General features: G+C 47.0%; 1 protein-coding gene across 4 annotated transcripts in view; it reads right to left on the bottom strand.

Moving 5' to 3' along the window:
* FANCI (FA complementation group I) overlaps positions 1 to 17,593 on the bottom strand; it is a 126,420-nt gene that overhangs the window by 3,325 nt on the left and 105,502 nt on the right. For all 4 annotated transcript variants that reach the window (XM_077263478.1, XM_077263480.1, XM_077263479.1 and 1 more), the window contains exons 29-31: positions 11,734 to 11,861; positions 849 to 917; positions 395 to 488 (exon numbers count right to left, since the gene is read on the bottom strand). In XM_077263478.1, the coding sequence (XP_077119593.1) occupies positions 395 to 488; positions 849 to 917; positions 11,734 to 11,861 (291 nt within the window). The remainder of the gene's footprint in view (positions 1 to 394; positions 489 to 848; positions 918 to 11,733; positions 11,862 to 17,593) is intronic.

The following is a 17,593-nucleotide window of genomic DNA, read 5'->3' on the forward strand; positions in this document are numbered from 1 at the left end:
CACCTAGTAACACATGCTCAATGTACTCTAAACCAAGAATCAGCACTCTGGCGCACTCCAGCTGTTGTGAAACTACAACTTCCAGCATGCCTGCACAGCACAGGGTGTAGTTTCACAAGAGTTTGAGTGCGTCAGGTTGCTGATCCATGCTCTAAACTACTTTATGCAGATTGAAAAGCCTGAAACATACGATTATTATGAATATATAATCTCAGCCTAAAGAAATGAGATTTTATTTTTTACAAAATAGACTATATCTGATTGAAGCATCACTGCAAGGATCTCCAGTAACAGCCACCGTATGGCGCTTGTACATGTGGGATTTCTGCCCTTGTCTTTTGGAGAACAGTCCCTGTGCCCCCATACACATCAGTGTGCAGCTCTTCTTATTTACCAGGTATCTTCTCTGAACCAAGCTGAGTCTTCAGTTTAGTAATGAGCCAGTCAACCTCATCCAGCACCTTTGCAGCTTGACCCAAGACCAAAAGCTGGAAAAGATCATCACAAAAGTTTGCAGTCTTTATGAGCTTAGTAGGCATAATGATGTAGGCATAATAGTGCAGATTAAGGGGAGTTAGAAAAAGGACATTTATCAGCTATGTAACAGAATAGGAGAAACAAATCTGATTCCCTCATGTTCTAAGTGATGGCCATATATGCACCCTTTAATGAGCATTCATCAATGACATTAAATGTAGTGACAAGGTGTGGGCCCCTGCAGTGTGGCCCCATAGCAAGCAGACATTTATTACTTTTCCTTTGGATAGATGGTAAAATGTCTTATGAGACGACCCCTTAAAAAAGAAGAATCTCTTGTTGAAAACGATGATGAAATGAAACAAGCTTACAGTGACAGTAGGCGCCGCCGTCTTCACATTTACAATACGGAAATGTGATTGTTTTTCAACTTCAATGTCCTGCAAAAAAAATTACATGACTAATTATCTGAGAGCACTTAAAGGGGTAATACATTTTTGGGGAAATAAAGGTTATTCTTGTTATAATGAAAAGTTTCCAACATACATATGGATTCATAAACAAAACGCAGCATACCAGAAAACAAAGGGTTGGAAATTTAGTAAGATGTTTAGAAGCAGCAGGAAAAAAAATCCAGAGCAGATTGTCACAAAAAAAAAAAAAAAAAAAAAAGATGAAGCCAGATCCACATCATTTGTCCTTTTTATTGCAGATTTTTGCTGCCGGATTCACAATGAAAATCCACAAAATTCTGCTATATTTGATCAGGAATACCATAGCTGTGTCCAGTATCTACATTTCTCCTTCGCCTCATTGGGGGACACAGGACCATGGGTGTATGCTGCTGCCTCTAGGAGGCCGATGAAGCGGCCCCCAGGCGCAGGGCAGCGGGGTACTCGGTACCGGGTCTCTCTCGGTTCTGGGGATGTCACGCTGGCCTGACCCGGTCCGTGGCCTTGCTAAGGGGCGCCCAATTAAAGATGTAGGTGACGGTGTAGGTCGCAGTAAATAACGAGGACACAGGGTTGCAGTCTCTTTACCTCTTTACTAAAGGCTTCGGCATCCACAATCCAGAGCACTGCTAACAGGGCTGGCTGAGACCGGCCGGTCCGAAGGCACATCCAGAGTTCCCTTTGCAGGTGGAAATCAGTGCCTACCTACTAGCGCCTGGGTGTTGTAGTACTTCCCTGCTGAGCACCACGAGATAGTCCTCACATCTGTCGTGTATGTTTCTGTTCTTTCTCTCCGTCCCCCAGATGATATGGATAGGACGCACCCGTATGACGGGGTAGGCCTGGAGTTATTTTATAGGGACCCTAGAGTCGCCCCTCTCCCACATTTGCCTCCGTTGTCTTCATTAGGTGTAAAAAGGTGAGGCAGACAACCTAAAGTTAACTGCCCTGCCGTTGGTTCGAAGTAATGCGTAGAGCCCAATACTTCCTTGGCGTTCCGGCCGCTGGCTACGCGCCTCAGAAGGATGTTGCCGATCTCGGGGCACGACTCCTACTGGTTCTATCGCCTTTGTGCTGTGATCCCGTTTCTCACTTCTCCACAATATACTTCGCTTCGTGTCCTTTCTTAAGATGCCGCTGCAATGAGGTGCAGGCACGGCTCCATAACGATCTGTCCTTTCGCTAGGCCTCTGTCAGGATCCCACCCCTGACAGGGACCCCCCTGAATCTTCCCAAGTAACTCTCTCCTCTCACTAGTTGTTACCTGGGCAAAACCCAGTCAGCTTCTCCCTAACTTCCTATCCAACCCCCAGTTTTACCAGAGTGTGAGGAGTGGCCTAATACATAGAACCCTTTGCTCCCCCTGGTGGCCGGAGTGTGAAGTGTAATGTGTGACTGTGATACCTGGTCAGGTGAACTCCTTTAGTTCAATCAGACGTAACATCACTCCCCTTAGTGGCAGAGCGACATTACTGCAACGACCAGGACTCTGGGGCGCTGCACTGACACTAAGTGAAAATATAAAAATTAACTCCTCCTCAGCAGTATACACACCTACCTCTGACTCCAGCTCGAACAAGTTCATGCTTAGTGTCTGTAGGAGGCATATGGGTCTGCTATTCAGACCACAATTTGTAACTTTATTTTATATTATATTTTTAACCTTTTAATATTTTTTCTTTCTAAAGAATTACAGGGGTGACAGATCCCTTCAGGGTTCCGATCTCCCCCAACCAACAGGCGGGAACATTTAGTGTCACCTCCACGTACCCCCTCCTGCACCGTTCACATGCCTGAGCTTTATTCTAGGGGCGACGGGTCCCTTCAGAGCACCGATCTCCCTGCATCAACAACAGACGGGAACATGGAGTGTCGCCTCAATGTACCCCCTTCTGCAGCCAGGTTTACTAACGCCGGACCAATAACCCTGTTCCATCCTGGGGAAGTTATCCCCTAGGATGTGCAGAGGCACTGATGGGAGTCCGAGCGGCCCCCACTGCATCACCACTGATAGAACAACAGTGATGGAAGGAGGTGGACTGTCCCTCTCCACATCCTTAACAGAGAGATTGTGGATGGAGGGTTCCTGCACCGTCCACGCTGCAGCACCTGCAGGCAGAGCAGTCGAGCTCTGCGCTTCTTCAAGGGCCTCCAGATCGGGATGGGTAAGCACCTGGGGGGATCCTGTAGCGAGTGTGGTCTCCACAGTTTTCCCCTGGGTGTGTCTCGGCCAGCTTTGAAAATTTAGTCCCCAGCTTCGGCGTCTGCTAGGCCGCAAACCGGAAGCTCCGCCCACCCTCTTGGCGCTTCTCGCTCAGAGCGAGACTGCCTTTCCTGCTCCCGCCTCTCAGCCTCACAGGACCAACATCCCAGCGGTTATCGCCAGCCAGACCGATAATACCAGGAGGATCTCACAGGACCTGGGTAAGAGCTGTGCTGCGAAACCCATTGGCCCTTTTCTGCAGTATTTCACTGGTGATTCGTCACCACACTCTCTATTGGGGCACTGAGTCAGGACATACTGGGGTACACCATGTCATTCTTCAAGACATCTAAGAGGGCCACCAAAACACATGCAGTGTTGTTTACCTCATGTACCACCTGCCACGGAGACAGAGTACTCCACTCTGCCAGGCCTGTGATCCCGAATGCGCTCAGGAGCCATCCGCCGCTACCGAATCCAGTGTACCTAGTCCCCCTGAGTGGGCTTAGTCACTGTCGCAGTCCATGGCTTCACTAGCTTAGCGATTGAGTCCCTCCAAGACCCTTCCTCGGGTCGGGGCATTTGTCTGCCTGTCTTAGAGAGTTCCTCCACCACACGGGAACAGTCGGCCTGCAGGGACCGCTCAGTCAAAAGATACACAGGCATCTAGAAAAGAGACCGATAGCATGTCTCCCGGGCCTTCTCGCGCCTCGGCATCCGTTTTTCGCTCCCCTCGACCTCGATTCGCCGGATTATCAAGCGACGATGGATAGTCTCATAGAGGCTGTCAACCAGACTTTGAAGGTTCACGAGGACTCTACCTCCACCCCAGATCACGTAGTGTCCTTCAAAAGGACCAAACGTCCCTATAGGGTGTTTGCCAATCACCCCGAGTTTCAGGACATAGTGCGACGGCATAGAGAGAGGCCGGACAACGCTTCTCCGGACAGGAGCCTCTTGAGGTGAGATACCCTTTCGCACTGGATCGGCATAAGCAGTGGGCGTAATTCCCTCCGGTTGATCCACCTGTATCCTGTCTGGCCTCCAAAACCCTTCTATCCTTACCAGACAGATCCTCGATTAAAGATCCCACGGACCATCTGATAGAAAACCTTGCCCGTTCGGTTTTTTTTGAAGCCTCGGGCTCAGCACTCTCACCCTCTTTCGCCGAGACGTGGGTAGCCAAAGCAATGGTCTTCCCCCAGAGGTAGCGGATCTGGACAATCAGATCGCTTTGGCTGGAGACTACTTGGTACACGTTTCTCAGGACGCGGCTAACTGAGCTGCGCTTGCGGCCTCAACTGCCGTCTCTATTAGGCGGGCACTGTGGTTCAGGGAATGGTGAGCGGACTCTGCGTCCAAAAAGTGCCTAACCTCTCTGCCTTACCAGAGCGGACGTTTGTTCAGAGAGAAGCTGGATCAGCTTATCTCTGACTCCACAGGTGGGAAGAGTAAATTCCTCCCCCCAGCAGAAGGTTAAGTGGCCCTTTCACCGCCCGCAACAGTCTCGTTTCCGGTCCTTTCGAAGCAATCCCGGTTGGTCCTCTACGGCCAACTGTTTTGGATCGGGGTGCTCCCCTCATCGTGACAGAGGTCCCCAGGTTTCATATAACACCAACCAGTCGTGTAAGAGCCGACCTAAGCAGTCCAGATCTAAGGGATCCAGGTCCCAGAGTTTCTCACCTAAATGACTAATGGCATTATCCGGTCGACGCCAGCAGTGTAGGCGGCCGTCTACTCCGGTTTCGTCATGCCTGGCTCCGTCGTTCACGACAAATGGGTCAGGGACCTGATGTCCTCCGGATACAAAATAGAAATTTCTTCCCGCCCTCCAGCAAGGTTCTTCCCCTCTCGTCCTCCCAAAGCGAAGGCGCGGACACGGTCCTTTTTCCGGGCCATCGATTCGCTTCGTCAAGACAGGGTCATTATTCCAGTCCCAGAAAAAGAGAGGTTCGATGGGTTCTATTTGAACCTATTCATGGTCCCAAAAAAGGATGGAACAGTGAGGCCCATCCTGGACCTAAAACTCCTATACAAATTTGTCAAGGTCTGGCACTTCAGGATGGAGTCCCTCCGCCCTGTCATCTCCTCAATGGAGAAGGGGGGAGTTCTTAGCATCCATCAACATCCGGGATGCTTAGCTTCACATCCAGATCTTTCCCCCTCACCAGAAGTTCTTGCGCTTCGCTGTCTGAGAGGAACATTTCCAGGTCACAGCCTTGCCCTTCGGCCTCGCCACCACCCCCAGGGTGTTCACGAAGGTCATGGCGACCGTCATGTCCATTTTTGCACTCTAGGGGCATGGTTGTGTTGCCTACCTAGAGGACCTTCTAATCAAGGGATCGTCCTTCCAGGCTTGCGCGGAGTGCATGCGTATCACTATGGATACTCTTTCTCGCCTGGGCTGGTTGATAAACATAAGCAAGTCTACCCCTGTTCCAGCTCAGCAGATATCCTTTTTAGGCATGACCCTGGACACTTCCCGAGAGTTGGTGATTCTCCCTCGAGACAAGGTCTTAGCCGTTCAACAGGGAGCCCGGGCACTTTGTCGTCCTTATCCTCACCCCATCCACTTCAGCATGGGGGTCCTGGGCAAGATGGTGGCAGCAATGGAAGCTGTTCCCTTCGCCCAGCTACATCTCCACCCTCTGCAGCATGCGCTTCTGGCAGCCTGGGACAGGAACCCGTTCTCCCTCGACTGATGGTGAAGATTGTCCCCACGGGTTAAGCAGGCGCTTCGGTGGTGGACTTTGCAGTCCTCCCTCATCCAGGGGAAATCCTTTCTCCCGGTTTATTGGCTGGTGGTTACTACCAACGCCAGCCTCCTCTGCTGGGGAGCTGTCTTCCGTCACCACACTGCCCAGAAGCACTGGTCACGTCGGAAATCGTGCCTTCCGATCAACGTCCTGGAGATTCAGATGATCTGGTTGTCCCTGTGGCATTTCCATCGTCTTCTGGCAGGTCGGCCCATCAGAGTTCAATCGGAAAATGCCATGGTTGTGGCATATATCAACCATCAGGGGGGCACCCGCAGCAGGGCGGCAACGCGCGAGGTGGAACACATCCTCCGATCGGCCAAGAGAAACCACTCAGTCATCTCGGCAGTTCACATTCCGGGTATGGAAAACTGGGTGGCAGACTTCCTCAGCAGTCAGGGCCTCGCCTCGGGAGAGTGGTCACTTTACCCGGAGGTCTTCCAACAGATTTGTCATCGCTGGGGGACTCCGGACGTGGATCTGATGGCATCAAGACTAAGAGCCAAGGTGCCAGAATGCATAGCTCGGTCCCGGGATCCAAAAGCCATCGGGGCGGAAGCACTTGTTCTTGTTTGCTCCAGCGCAGGATCGCTTCCAAGCCGCAAGTGAGGACTTTCATTCAGGAGGTCTCCCACGTGGTGCCTCCCTATAGAACGCCCTTGGATGCCTGGGACCTTAACTTGGTCCTGGGTGTTCTACAGGAGTCTCCTTTCAAACCACTGGGGGACGTTTCGCTAACCCACTTTTCATGGAAAGTCACTTTCCTTGTCGCGGTGACGTCAATCAGGCGAGTTTCAGAGCTCGCCACTCTGTTATGTCAAGCTCCTTTTCTAAGTTTCCACCAGGACATGGTGGTTCTCAGGCAGTGCCCGTCTTTCTTACCCAAGGTGGTCTCCTCTTTTCACCTTAATGAGAACATTGTCCTGCCTGCGTTTTGCCTGGCACCGGTACACAGGGCTCTTCACACTTTGAATTTGGTGAGGGCTCTCAGGAGGTACATCTCACGGACAGCGTCCTTCCGTAAGTCAGACGCTTTATTCATTCATTCTAAGGGTCACAGGAAGGGACTTGCCGCTTCAAAATCCACAATAGACAGGTGGATTCGCTCGGCTATTCAAGAGTCTTACCATCTATGGGGCAAGCCTATCCCAGCGGGCATTCGGCGTCAGCGGAACAAGTTTGCAAGGCTGCGACTTGATCCAGTTTGCACACATTCTCTAAGCACTACAGCATTCATGCTCAGGCTTCTGCAGATGCGGGACTGGGCAGGTGAATCTTGCAGGCGGCGGTAGTGCATCTATAGTTTGTACATAGGGTTTGATCTGTTGTGTCGGTTCCCCACCCAGGGACTGCTTTGTAACGTCCCATGGTCCTGTGTCCCCGAAGGAGAAACATGGATGTTTGTGTACTCACCGTAAAATCCTTTTCTCCGAGCCACTCATTGGGGGACACAGCACCCACCCTACTGGCCTGACGGCTGTCTTTGTTCTTCAGTTTGACATATTGTACCAGTATTTGATGGTTTTGATCTACTGCTTTGTCACTGAACTGGTTCGAGCTGTAGCCAGTGGTAGGTGTTTACTGCAGAGGAGGAGGAGTTAATTTTTATATATTCACTTAGTGTCAGCCTCTTAATGGCAGCAGCATACACCTATGGTCCTGTGTTCCCCAATGAGTGGCTCGGAGAAAAGGATTTTACGATGAGTACACAAAAATCTATGTATTACCCATTCACACAGCTGGTTCAAAAAAATTATTCACCAAACTTAGAAATGAAAACGTAACTGGTTATGTCTGATTTATAGTATGTAATAATGAGCAGGAAGATTATGTAATAACAATGTAATACTCTGGCTCGAATATATTATTATAATCATGACAGTATTGTGGAGCTAGACGTTCTGCTCTAGCTTACCCAAAATAATATCATAACGTAAAAAAGCTAGTTTCTACTAAAAACAAACAAAAAAAATAATAGATTTTTGTATGCACAGTAAAAGCTTTTTCTCATTGAGTATATTAGGGGACACAGGACCGTGGGTGTATACACCCTGCCAATATTAGGTGAAAAATCTCTTGGCTCCATCTAGTGGGATATACCTTTTCCTAGGACACTAGGCAGTTTAGTTTATTCCTGAATGTAGTTTGAGAGCAACTAAAAACCCAGCAACTCAAAACAAAAAATGCTGTAACAAGTATCCAACATGACCTGACACAACCAGAAAAGACCCTGGGCAAGAAGAACAAGAATAGGATGTGAGCTTTGCACCCAAATTTATTCAGCGGGAAAGAGGTATTTTTGGTACTCACTGTAAAATCTTTCTTGGAGCCTTCATTGGGGGACAGAGATAACCATGGATGTATGATGCTGTCGCTAGGAGGCTGACAGTAGGCAAAAAAGAAAAAAGTAGCTCCTCCTCAGCAGTATACACCCACCGACTGGCACAAACTTCAGATAGTGTAAAAGCAGTAGGAGAAGCAACCAAAACTCAACCTATGTACCAACCCAACAACAAAGGCCCATAGGCCCAATACAGGTACAAACAGTTAGGGAGGGTGCTGTGTCCCCAATGAAGGCTCCAAGAAAGAGATTTTACGATGAGTACCAAAAATCGCTTCATTGGGGAACACAGGTAACCATGGGACATTCCAAAGCAGTTCCAAGGGAGGGAAACAAAAAGAATGTAAAGAAACAGACTTAGGTCGGCCAATGCGTAACTACCACCTGCAGCACCTTCCTTACCAGGCCTGCATCAGACGAGGCATGGGTATGAACCCTGTAAAACCTTGCGAAGGTGAGCGAAGAAGACCAAGTCACGGCCTTACAAATCTGTAATGCCGAGGCTTGGTGACGAACCGCCCAGAAAGCTCCCACCGCCCGGGTGGAGGGAGCCTTTACCCCTGGAGGAGGCTGTTTGTCCTGAATGCGATATGTCTCCAATATTGCAGAACGAATCCAACGGGCAATAGTGGACTTGGAAGCTGGGACACCCTTACAACGACCTTCAGAGATGACAAATAGGGCATCAGAGTGGCAAAAGGGAGCAGTCCTTGAAAGGTAGACTCTGATAGTTCTGACCAGATCTAACTTGTGTAGACACTTCTCCAGGGGGTGGACCGGGACATGGAGAAGGAAGGACAATTTCTTCATTAATGTGAAATGAAGAGACCACCTTAGGCAAGAAGGAGGGAATGGGTCTGAGAACCACCTTGTCCTGATGCAGAATCAGGAATGGAGAACGGCAGGATAATGCTGCTAACTCAAGAGACTCTCCTGATGGACGTAATGGCAACCAAAAAGGCGACCTTCCATGACAGGAGAGAAAACGGAATGTCTTGATGGGCTCAAAAGGAGTACACCGGACAAGAACAAGGTTAAGATCCCATGGATCTATCGGAGGACGATAAGGAGGTACAAGGTGGGTGACTCCTTGAAGGAAAGTCTTTACCTGGGAACAAATAGCCAGATTTCGTTGCAAAAAAGATCGACAACAAGTGACCTGTAAGGGAAAAAGACGGATCGGATCCAGGTCTGCCTCCTACTGACAGTAAGCTAAACCTGAGGTGCTTTGTGCCAGTCGGTGGGTGTATACTGCTGAGGAGGAGCTACTTTTAACTTTTTTGCCTAGTGTCAGCCTCCTAGCAACAGCAGCATACACCCATGGTTACCTGTGTCCCCCAATGAAGCGATAAAGAAAATTATTTTATGGCAAGTACAAAATGCCAATTAGAATACACTGGGAGCTGTGCCTCCCAATTATTTCAGCAACAAAGGGATTTTCTAGCAAGTACAAAAATCCAATTTTGTCTTCAATAGCGTTTGGGGACACAGAACCGTGAGACACTCTAGAGCAGTCTCAATGGGTAGGAAAAATAACAGCTGACCACACGGGCTGCCTAGTAGACAGTGGCCTGTAGCACCGTAAACTCAAAAGCTGTGTGAAAAGAGGTCCAGGTAGCAGCACTGTAGACTTAAGAAACAGAAGCCTGATGCACATGCTGTGAGGATTCACAAGTCACCCAGTGATAGAATCTTGTCATTTTAGAGTAGACAACCCCTGTAACTGAAAAAGTCCACATCCCAGTTTTTCATGCTGGGAATGTAGACCACAGAGAACCCTGTAACATGATGCACTTCCAAGTGAGAAATCATGCTAGTTTCTCTCATGGCCGAGGGGCTCCTGGTGCCCATTAATGGTTCAGGTAGTCAAGTTGTCTGTTTGCACTGGAAGTGGATGCTCCCATAAGAAGGATGGACCAGTGGGCGAGAGACAAAAAAAAACAACTCTGTTCCACAAGGTTGATCTGGAGGCTGGATTTTGACCAGAGACCCCAAGTGGTGTGACGTCCAAACACTGCTTCTCAGCCTGAGAGAGACTGCCATCAGTAATTCCCACTGGCCATTGGAGAGGAAGGAAGGAACTACAGAAAAGTAGAGCACGGGTGTTAACCACCAAAGAAAATCAAAGAGGGTGACAGATGAGACAATCCAATGTCCAATATGTTCACTGACTTGTTCCAGAGAGACACAATGGAATGCTGTGGTTGGTAGTAGTGAAATTTGACAAAAGGAACCACCTCAAAAACTGAGACACTTGTGCCCAGAACCCGCAAGCAGAAGCTGATGGAGCACAAGGTCTCCATCATGTAAATATGACAATCCAGCTTGAAGAAGAAAGAACTTGTCTGGGGAAGGAAGACCTGACTCACGAGATGTTAAAGGACATAACCAGAAATTTCAGACACAGTTATGGCATTAGACATGACTTTCTGTTGGTTGATGATTCAACTGAAGAGGTCTAACAAATCAAAGATAATTTGGAGACAGGTGGTCTTCCTTAGACAGGGGCCTTCACCGAAAGATCATCCAAATAAGGGATGAGTGCCATCACTTCTGTCAAAGTCTTTGTGGTTGGGAATATTGATTTGCTGCTAATGATGCCACCAAAAGCAAAGTTCCTGGCAAGGATAACGCAGACTTGTCACTGACTTGGAAATGTCTCTCACTGCCTAAATTAGGTCAGCTTAGTATCCAACTAACAGTTTGAGTCAGAGGTCTCATCTGCAGTGGCTATGTTTCGGAAGTGATCCGGTAAGACCGAAGAAGATCAGGGGGATGTAATCCTACATCTGATATGAAAGCATCTGTGCAGAGCAGACTCTTCAAGCCCTACCGTCAAAAATGAGATAAAGCACAGGAAAGGTACTTAGGGCTGGAAACTTAACTTTAAAATATAGAGTTCCCCCATGTATCATACAATTAAGGCAGGGTGATGTACTTTTATGAACATTAGACATCAAGAAATTGAGTAAACTGAAATCACCGAATAAGTAAAACATGAAATGGTAATAATTAATAAGACTAGTTTAGAAGTCCGCATGAGTAACAAGTCAGGCGAGGACCTGGAGAGGAACAAGTAATAAGAAATAGTAGTATATGGCCACAATGAAAAATGATGGGGATTAAGGGGAACCTGTTACCAGGTTTGACTGATATGAGATAACACCACGTGTCCCCCAAAGAAGGCTATGAGGAAGAGATTTTATGATGAGCACAAGAAATCATTATAAACATTGTGTCTGCCTCCTATGGACACTATTTGAAAACTGAGCTGTCTATTGCCCTTGGAGAGGGGACCACCCACTTCTTTTCACCTACTGTCAAGCCTCCTAGAGACAGGGTGTATACTCACAGTCCTGCATCCCCCAATGCTAGTAAAGAGAAATGCTATTCTGTTATTGTAAAATGACTTGGCTACAAATAGCAGAAGGAATGGATGTGCAGTTTTTAAATTCACATTACTGTGAAGTTTGCGTTCTGCACAATACATGGCTACAATATTACCTCGTCTATATCGCCAAGATGTCCATGGATGTCCTGAGACAGCTCACGAAGTTGACTTACTGGGCTCTTGAATAAAGAGTGCATACTAAACAGAAGCGTCATGATTCCTTTACAGAACTGAACGTCCTCTGCGAAGAGAAAGTATCCATGTCATTCACTGACACAAACTGTGGTTATTCTTATCATGTGAAGAGGGAATCAGACCAGTAGTAAAGTTTTTAGGGCTATATGGGCTGATATATGCTATGCAACAGTATGTAGCGTATATACTCGAGTATAAGCAGAGACCCCTAATTTTGCCACAAAAAAAACTGGGAAAACTTAATGACTCGAGTATAAGCCTAGGGTGGGAAATGCAGCAGCTACTGGTAAATTTCAAAAATAAAAATTGATACCAATAAAAGTAAAATTAATTGAGACATTAGTAGGTTAAGTGTTTTTGAATATACATATTGAATCAGGAACCCCATATAATGCTCCATACAGTTCATGATGGGCCGCATAAGATGCTCCATATTAAAATATGCCCCATATGTTATAATGCTGCACAAAGGTTAATAACGGCCCCATAAGATGCTCCAAATAAACATTTGCCCCATACAATGCTGTATAAAGGATGATGAACCCATAAGATGCTCCATAGAAACATTTGCCCCATACAATGCTGTATAAAGGATGATGGCCCCATAAGATGCTCCATAGAAACATTTGCCCCATACAATGCTGTATAAAGGATGATGGCCCCATAAGATGCTCCATAGATTGATTAAAATTAAAAAAATCACATACTCACCTCTCGTCGCTCAGGCCCCCGACACTTGCGATATTCACCTTCCCCGTTCCACTGCTGCGCGCCGCTCTGTTGTCCAGCTCTCTGACTGTTCAGGCAGAGGGCGCACACCAACTACGTCATCGCGCCCTCTGACCTCAACAAGCAGAGGACGCGGAAGACAGAGCGGCGCCCATCGGTTGAACAGGGGTCAGGTGAATATTGCGCAATGCTCACCTTTCCCCGTTATACTCACCTGCTCCCGGCGCGGTCCCTGGCAGCTTCTCACTGTCAGATGGTCTCTGGGAGCCGGCAGCTTCTTCCTATGTTCAGCGGTCAAGAACCGCTTATTAAAGTAACGAATATGCATCCATATTCATTACTTTAACCCCTTCATGACCCAGCCTATTTTGACCTTAATGACCTAGCCATTTTTTGCAATTCTGACCAGTGTCCCTTTATGAGGTAATAACTCAGGAATGCTTCAACGGATCCTAGCAATTCTGAGAATGTTTTTTCGTGACATATTGGGCTTCATGCTAGTAGTAAATTTAGGTCGATAATTTTTGTGTTTATTTGTGAAAAAATCGGAAATTTGGCGAAATTTTTGAAAATTTCGCAATTGTCACATTTTGAATTTTTATTCTGTTAAACCAGAGAGTTATGTGACACAAAATAGTTAATAAATAACATTACCCACATGTCTACTTTACATCAGCACAATTTTGGAAACAAAATTTTTTTTGCTAGGAAGTTATAAGGGTTAAAATTTGACCAGCGTTTTCTCATTTTTACAACAAAATTTACAAAACCATTTTTTTAGGGACCACCTCACATTTGAAGTTAGTTTGAGGGGTCTATATGGCTGAAAATACCAAAAAGTGACTCCATTCTAAAAACTGCACCCCTCAAGGTGCTCAAAACCACATTCAAGAAGTTTATTAACCCTTCAGGTGCTTCACAGCAGCAGAAGCAACATGGAAGGAAAAAATTAACATTTCACTTTTTAGTCACAAAAACGATCTTTTAGCAACAACTTTTTTATTTTCCCAAGGGTAAAAGGAGAAACTGGACCCCGAAAGTTATTGTACAATTTGTCCTGAGTACGCCGATACCCCATATGTGGGGGGGAACCACTGTTTGGGCGCACGACAGAGCTCGGAAGGGAAGGAGCGCCATTTGATTTGACTTTTTGAATGAAAAATTGGCTCCAATCTTTAGCGGACACCATGTCGCACTTGGAGAGCCCCTGGGTGAAAATAAAAAATCATTTTTTTTCCCACAAAACTAAGTTTTTAGCCCCCGTTTTGTTATTTTCCCAAGGGTAACAGGAGAAATTAGACCCCCACATTTGTTGTGCAATTTTTCCTGAGTACGCTTATGCCCCATATGTTTAGGTAAACCACCGTTTGGGCGCACGTCGGGGCTCGGAAGGGAGGGAGCACTATTTGACTTTTTGAACGCAAGATTGGCTGGAATCAATGGTGGTGTCATGTCGCGTTTGGAGACCCGTGATGTGCCTAAACAGTGGAAACCCCTCAGTTCTAACCACAACCCTAACCCTAATCCCAACCCTAACCATAAACCTAATCCCAACCCTAACCACAAGCCTAATCCTAACCCCAACACACCCCTAACCCTAATCTTAACCCTATTTCCAACCCTAACCCTAAGGCTATGTTCCCACGTTGAGGATTTATCCGCACAGTTTTTGAAAAATACGCAGGTAAAACGCACTGCGTTTACCTGCGGATTTACCGTAGATTTCCAGTGTTTTTTGTGCGGATTTCACCTGCGGATTTCTATTGAGGAACAGGTGTAAAACGCTGCGGAATACGCACAAAGAATTGACATGCTGCGGAAAATACAACGCAGCGTTTCCGCGCGTATTTTCCACACCATGGGCACAGCGGATTTGGTTTTCCATAAGTTTACATGGTACTGTAAACGTGATGGAAAACTGCTACGAATTCGCAGCGGCCAATCCACTGCAGATCCGCAGCCAAATCTGCACCGTGTGCACATAGCCTAATTCTAACCCTAATTCTAACCCTAATTGCAACCCTAACCCTAGTTCTCACCCCAAACCTAAGTCTAACCCTAACCCTAGTTCTAACCCTAACCCTAGTTCCAACCCTAACCCTAGTGGAAAAAAGAAATGATATTTTCTTTATTTTATTATTGCCCCTACCTATGGTAGTGATAAAGGGAAGGGGGGAGTTATTTATTATTTTTTTTATTTTGATCGATGTGATAGATCAAAATGATCGCTGTGATGATCAAAATGTACCTGGAATGAATCTACCGGCCGGCAGATTTGGTGGGCGCACTACGCATGCGCCCTCCATTTTGGAAGATGGCAGCGCCAATGCAGAAGACGGACGGACACCGGGAGGGACACCGGAGGCCGGTAAGTATGCGGGGGTGGGATCGGGCCACGGGGGGGTGAGATCGGACTGCGGGGGGAGCAGACAGGAGGACGTAGGGGAGCGGAGCACAGGACAGGACGGAGGATGGGGGCGGTGGCAGATCGCAGTCTCCAGCCAAGGCCGATGATACTGCAGCATCGGCCATGGCTGGATTGTAATATTTCACTAATTTTCATTGGTAAAATATTACGATTGCTCTGATTGAAAGTGAAACGTCACTTTCAACAGCCAATCAGAGCGATCGTAGCCAAGGGGGGGCGAAGCCACCCCCCCTGGGCTGAAGTACCACTCCCCCTGTCCCTGCAGGTTGGGTGAAATTACAGTTAACCCTTTCATCCGACCTGCAGGGACGCGATCATTCTGTGACACAGCATATGCGTCACAGGTCAGATTGGCACCGACTTTCATGACGCATACGCTGTGTCACAGGTCGGGAAGGGGTTAATGAGCGGTACCACGTGACCGCTGAACACAGAAAGAGCTCCCAGCGCCCGGAGACCATCGGAGATGCAGGGACCGCACCAGGAGCAGGTGAGTATGTGACAGCCGCCGCTCCCCCGCCGACCCCCTGGGACAATGACTCAAGTGTAAGCCGAGAGGGGCACTTTCAGCCTAAAAAAATGGGCTGAAAATCTCGGCTTATACTCGAGTATACGGTAAGTATGACATCCTGTGACCCTAAGATGAGTCCGCAAGAGAGTGAAATGCAGTACAGCTGTAATAAAGCCACAATATAGGGAACTGGGCAGCCTGAGCCACCAGGTTATTGGGGGCTGACTGAGGGAACATGGAACCATGTAACAAATAATGAAAAAGATCTGACCTGGATCTCGTCATTAACACTTATCTACTGTACTAGATGGAGTTACACCAAAAGCCTAACTGGTATATTAACCAGGCCACAGAATGTTTATGTTCCAAAGTAGAAATTTATTAATGATAAATAGAATAAAATGGTTTTTTCCACAACAAAATACAAAAGATGCCTCCAATACAATAAACCGGCGATGTGTGCGTTACAGATATTAACCAATAACAGATTTAAAAATATATATAAAAAACATTTTTTATTTGTACACAATCTGTTTCTAAGGTTATAAATGTATATTTATGTCCTAGTACGTTGCTAGAGAAAAGCTACTGTGCTGAGGTGCCAATATTTCTGTGTAAGTTGCTATCCAAATAGCCCATAAGGCTTATATCAGGATACAAAGAACCAATCATAAGTATGGCCACAACACCATATATTGTACGGCACCCAAAGAATGATGTACATCCAGTTTTACACAAAGTTGTTGCACAAAATAACTCCAGCAATAACCTAATCAAGGACCATAATTACCTCTGCACACTCGCACAAGGCCGGGGTATTCCAGCCGGTTTATTGGATTGGAGGCATCTTTTGTATTTTGTTGTGAAAACCGGTTTTTACGTACCAGTAATAGGATTTTACGGAGCCACGACAGCACCCCTACGAGAGAGGGGATCCGCCCACCTTCCGGACAGGAACCTACAGGATTTAAAGGGGCGGTCCCCCTCACCACTCCAGTTTGTGTTTCAGAGTATAAGGGACACCGCCCATTGAGTTAGTACATAAACATATATACTTAAACATTACTAAATACCACCACCTCTAAAAGAGTGATAACTAATAGCACACTTTCCAAAGAGTGCAGGAAACCAGTGATTAACTACGGGGGGGAATGTGCGGGTGCTGTCGTGGCTCCGTAAAATCCTATTACCGGTACGTAAAAACCGGTTTTCCTATCGCCACGACAGCACCCCTACGAGAGATTTTCAAAGATCAATCACCTGGGAGGGACTACAGTACTAAGTACTGAACGGCCAAAGGTTAAATTGGCCTCTGACAGGTCAAGACGGTAATGTCTATAAAAGGTGGAAGGAGATGACCAAGTTGCCGCCTTACATATTACGTCTATGGAGACGTCTGCTCTTTCCGCCCAGGATGAGGCCATGGCTCGAGTAGAGTGGGCTCTGATGCCATCTGGTGGTGTTTGGCCTTTGGCAATATAAGCAAGATATATGGCATCTCTTATCCATCTGGCGATAGACGCTTTCGTTACACTCGCCCTCTTTCTCGGGTTCTGAAAGGAAACAAACAGAGCCCTACTCTGCCTCCCTGGCTCTGTTTTGTGGAGGTATTCTAACAGCGTTCTTCTAACGTCTAGCATATGGCATTTCTGCTCTTCAGCTGAAACTGGATTGTCACAAAATGATGGTAAAACTATCTCTTGGCTTCTATGAAACTTGGAAGCTACTTTTGGTAGATATGCTGGATCTGGTTTTAACACGATCCTATCCTGAAAGACCATTAAATAAGGGGGATCTACCGATAAAGCCTGCAAATCACTCACTCTCCTAGCAGAAGTTAGGGCAACTAGGAGGGCGGTTTTTAAAGTTAAATATTTAATGGAGACTGAATCAATTGGCTCAAAGGGGGGTTCAGTTAAGGCATCCAAAACTAAACTTAAATCCCATGGTGGCAGACTGGGCACATACACTGGATTAGAACGTTCAGTGGCCTTAATAAATCTGGAAACCCATCTGTTCCCTGCCACATCACTGCTATATAATGCCCCCAGAGCTGAAATTTGGACTCTAAGGGTATTTACTGCCAAGCCCAATTCTCGGCCTTTCTGTA

The sequence above is a fragment of the Ranitomeya variabilis genome, chromosome 5 (genome assembly GCF_051348905.1).
Source record: "Ranitomeya variabilis isolate aRanVar5 chromosome 5, aRanVar5.hap1, whole genome shotgun sequence".
Lineage (NCBI taxonomy): Eukaryota > Metazoa > Chordata > Amphibia > Anura > Dendrobatidae > Ranitomeya > Ranitomeya variabilis.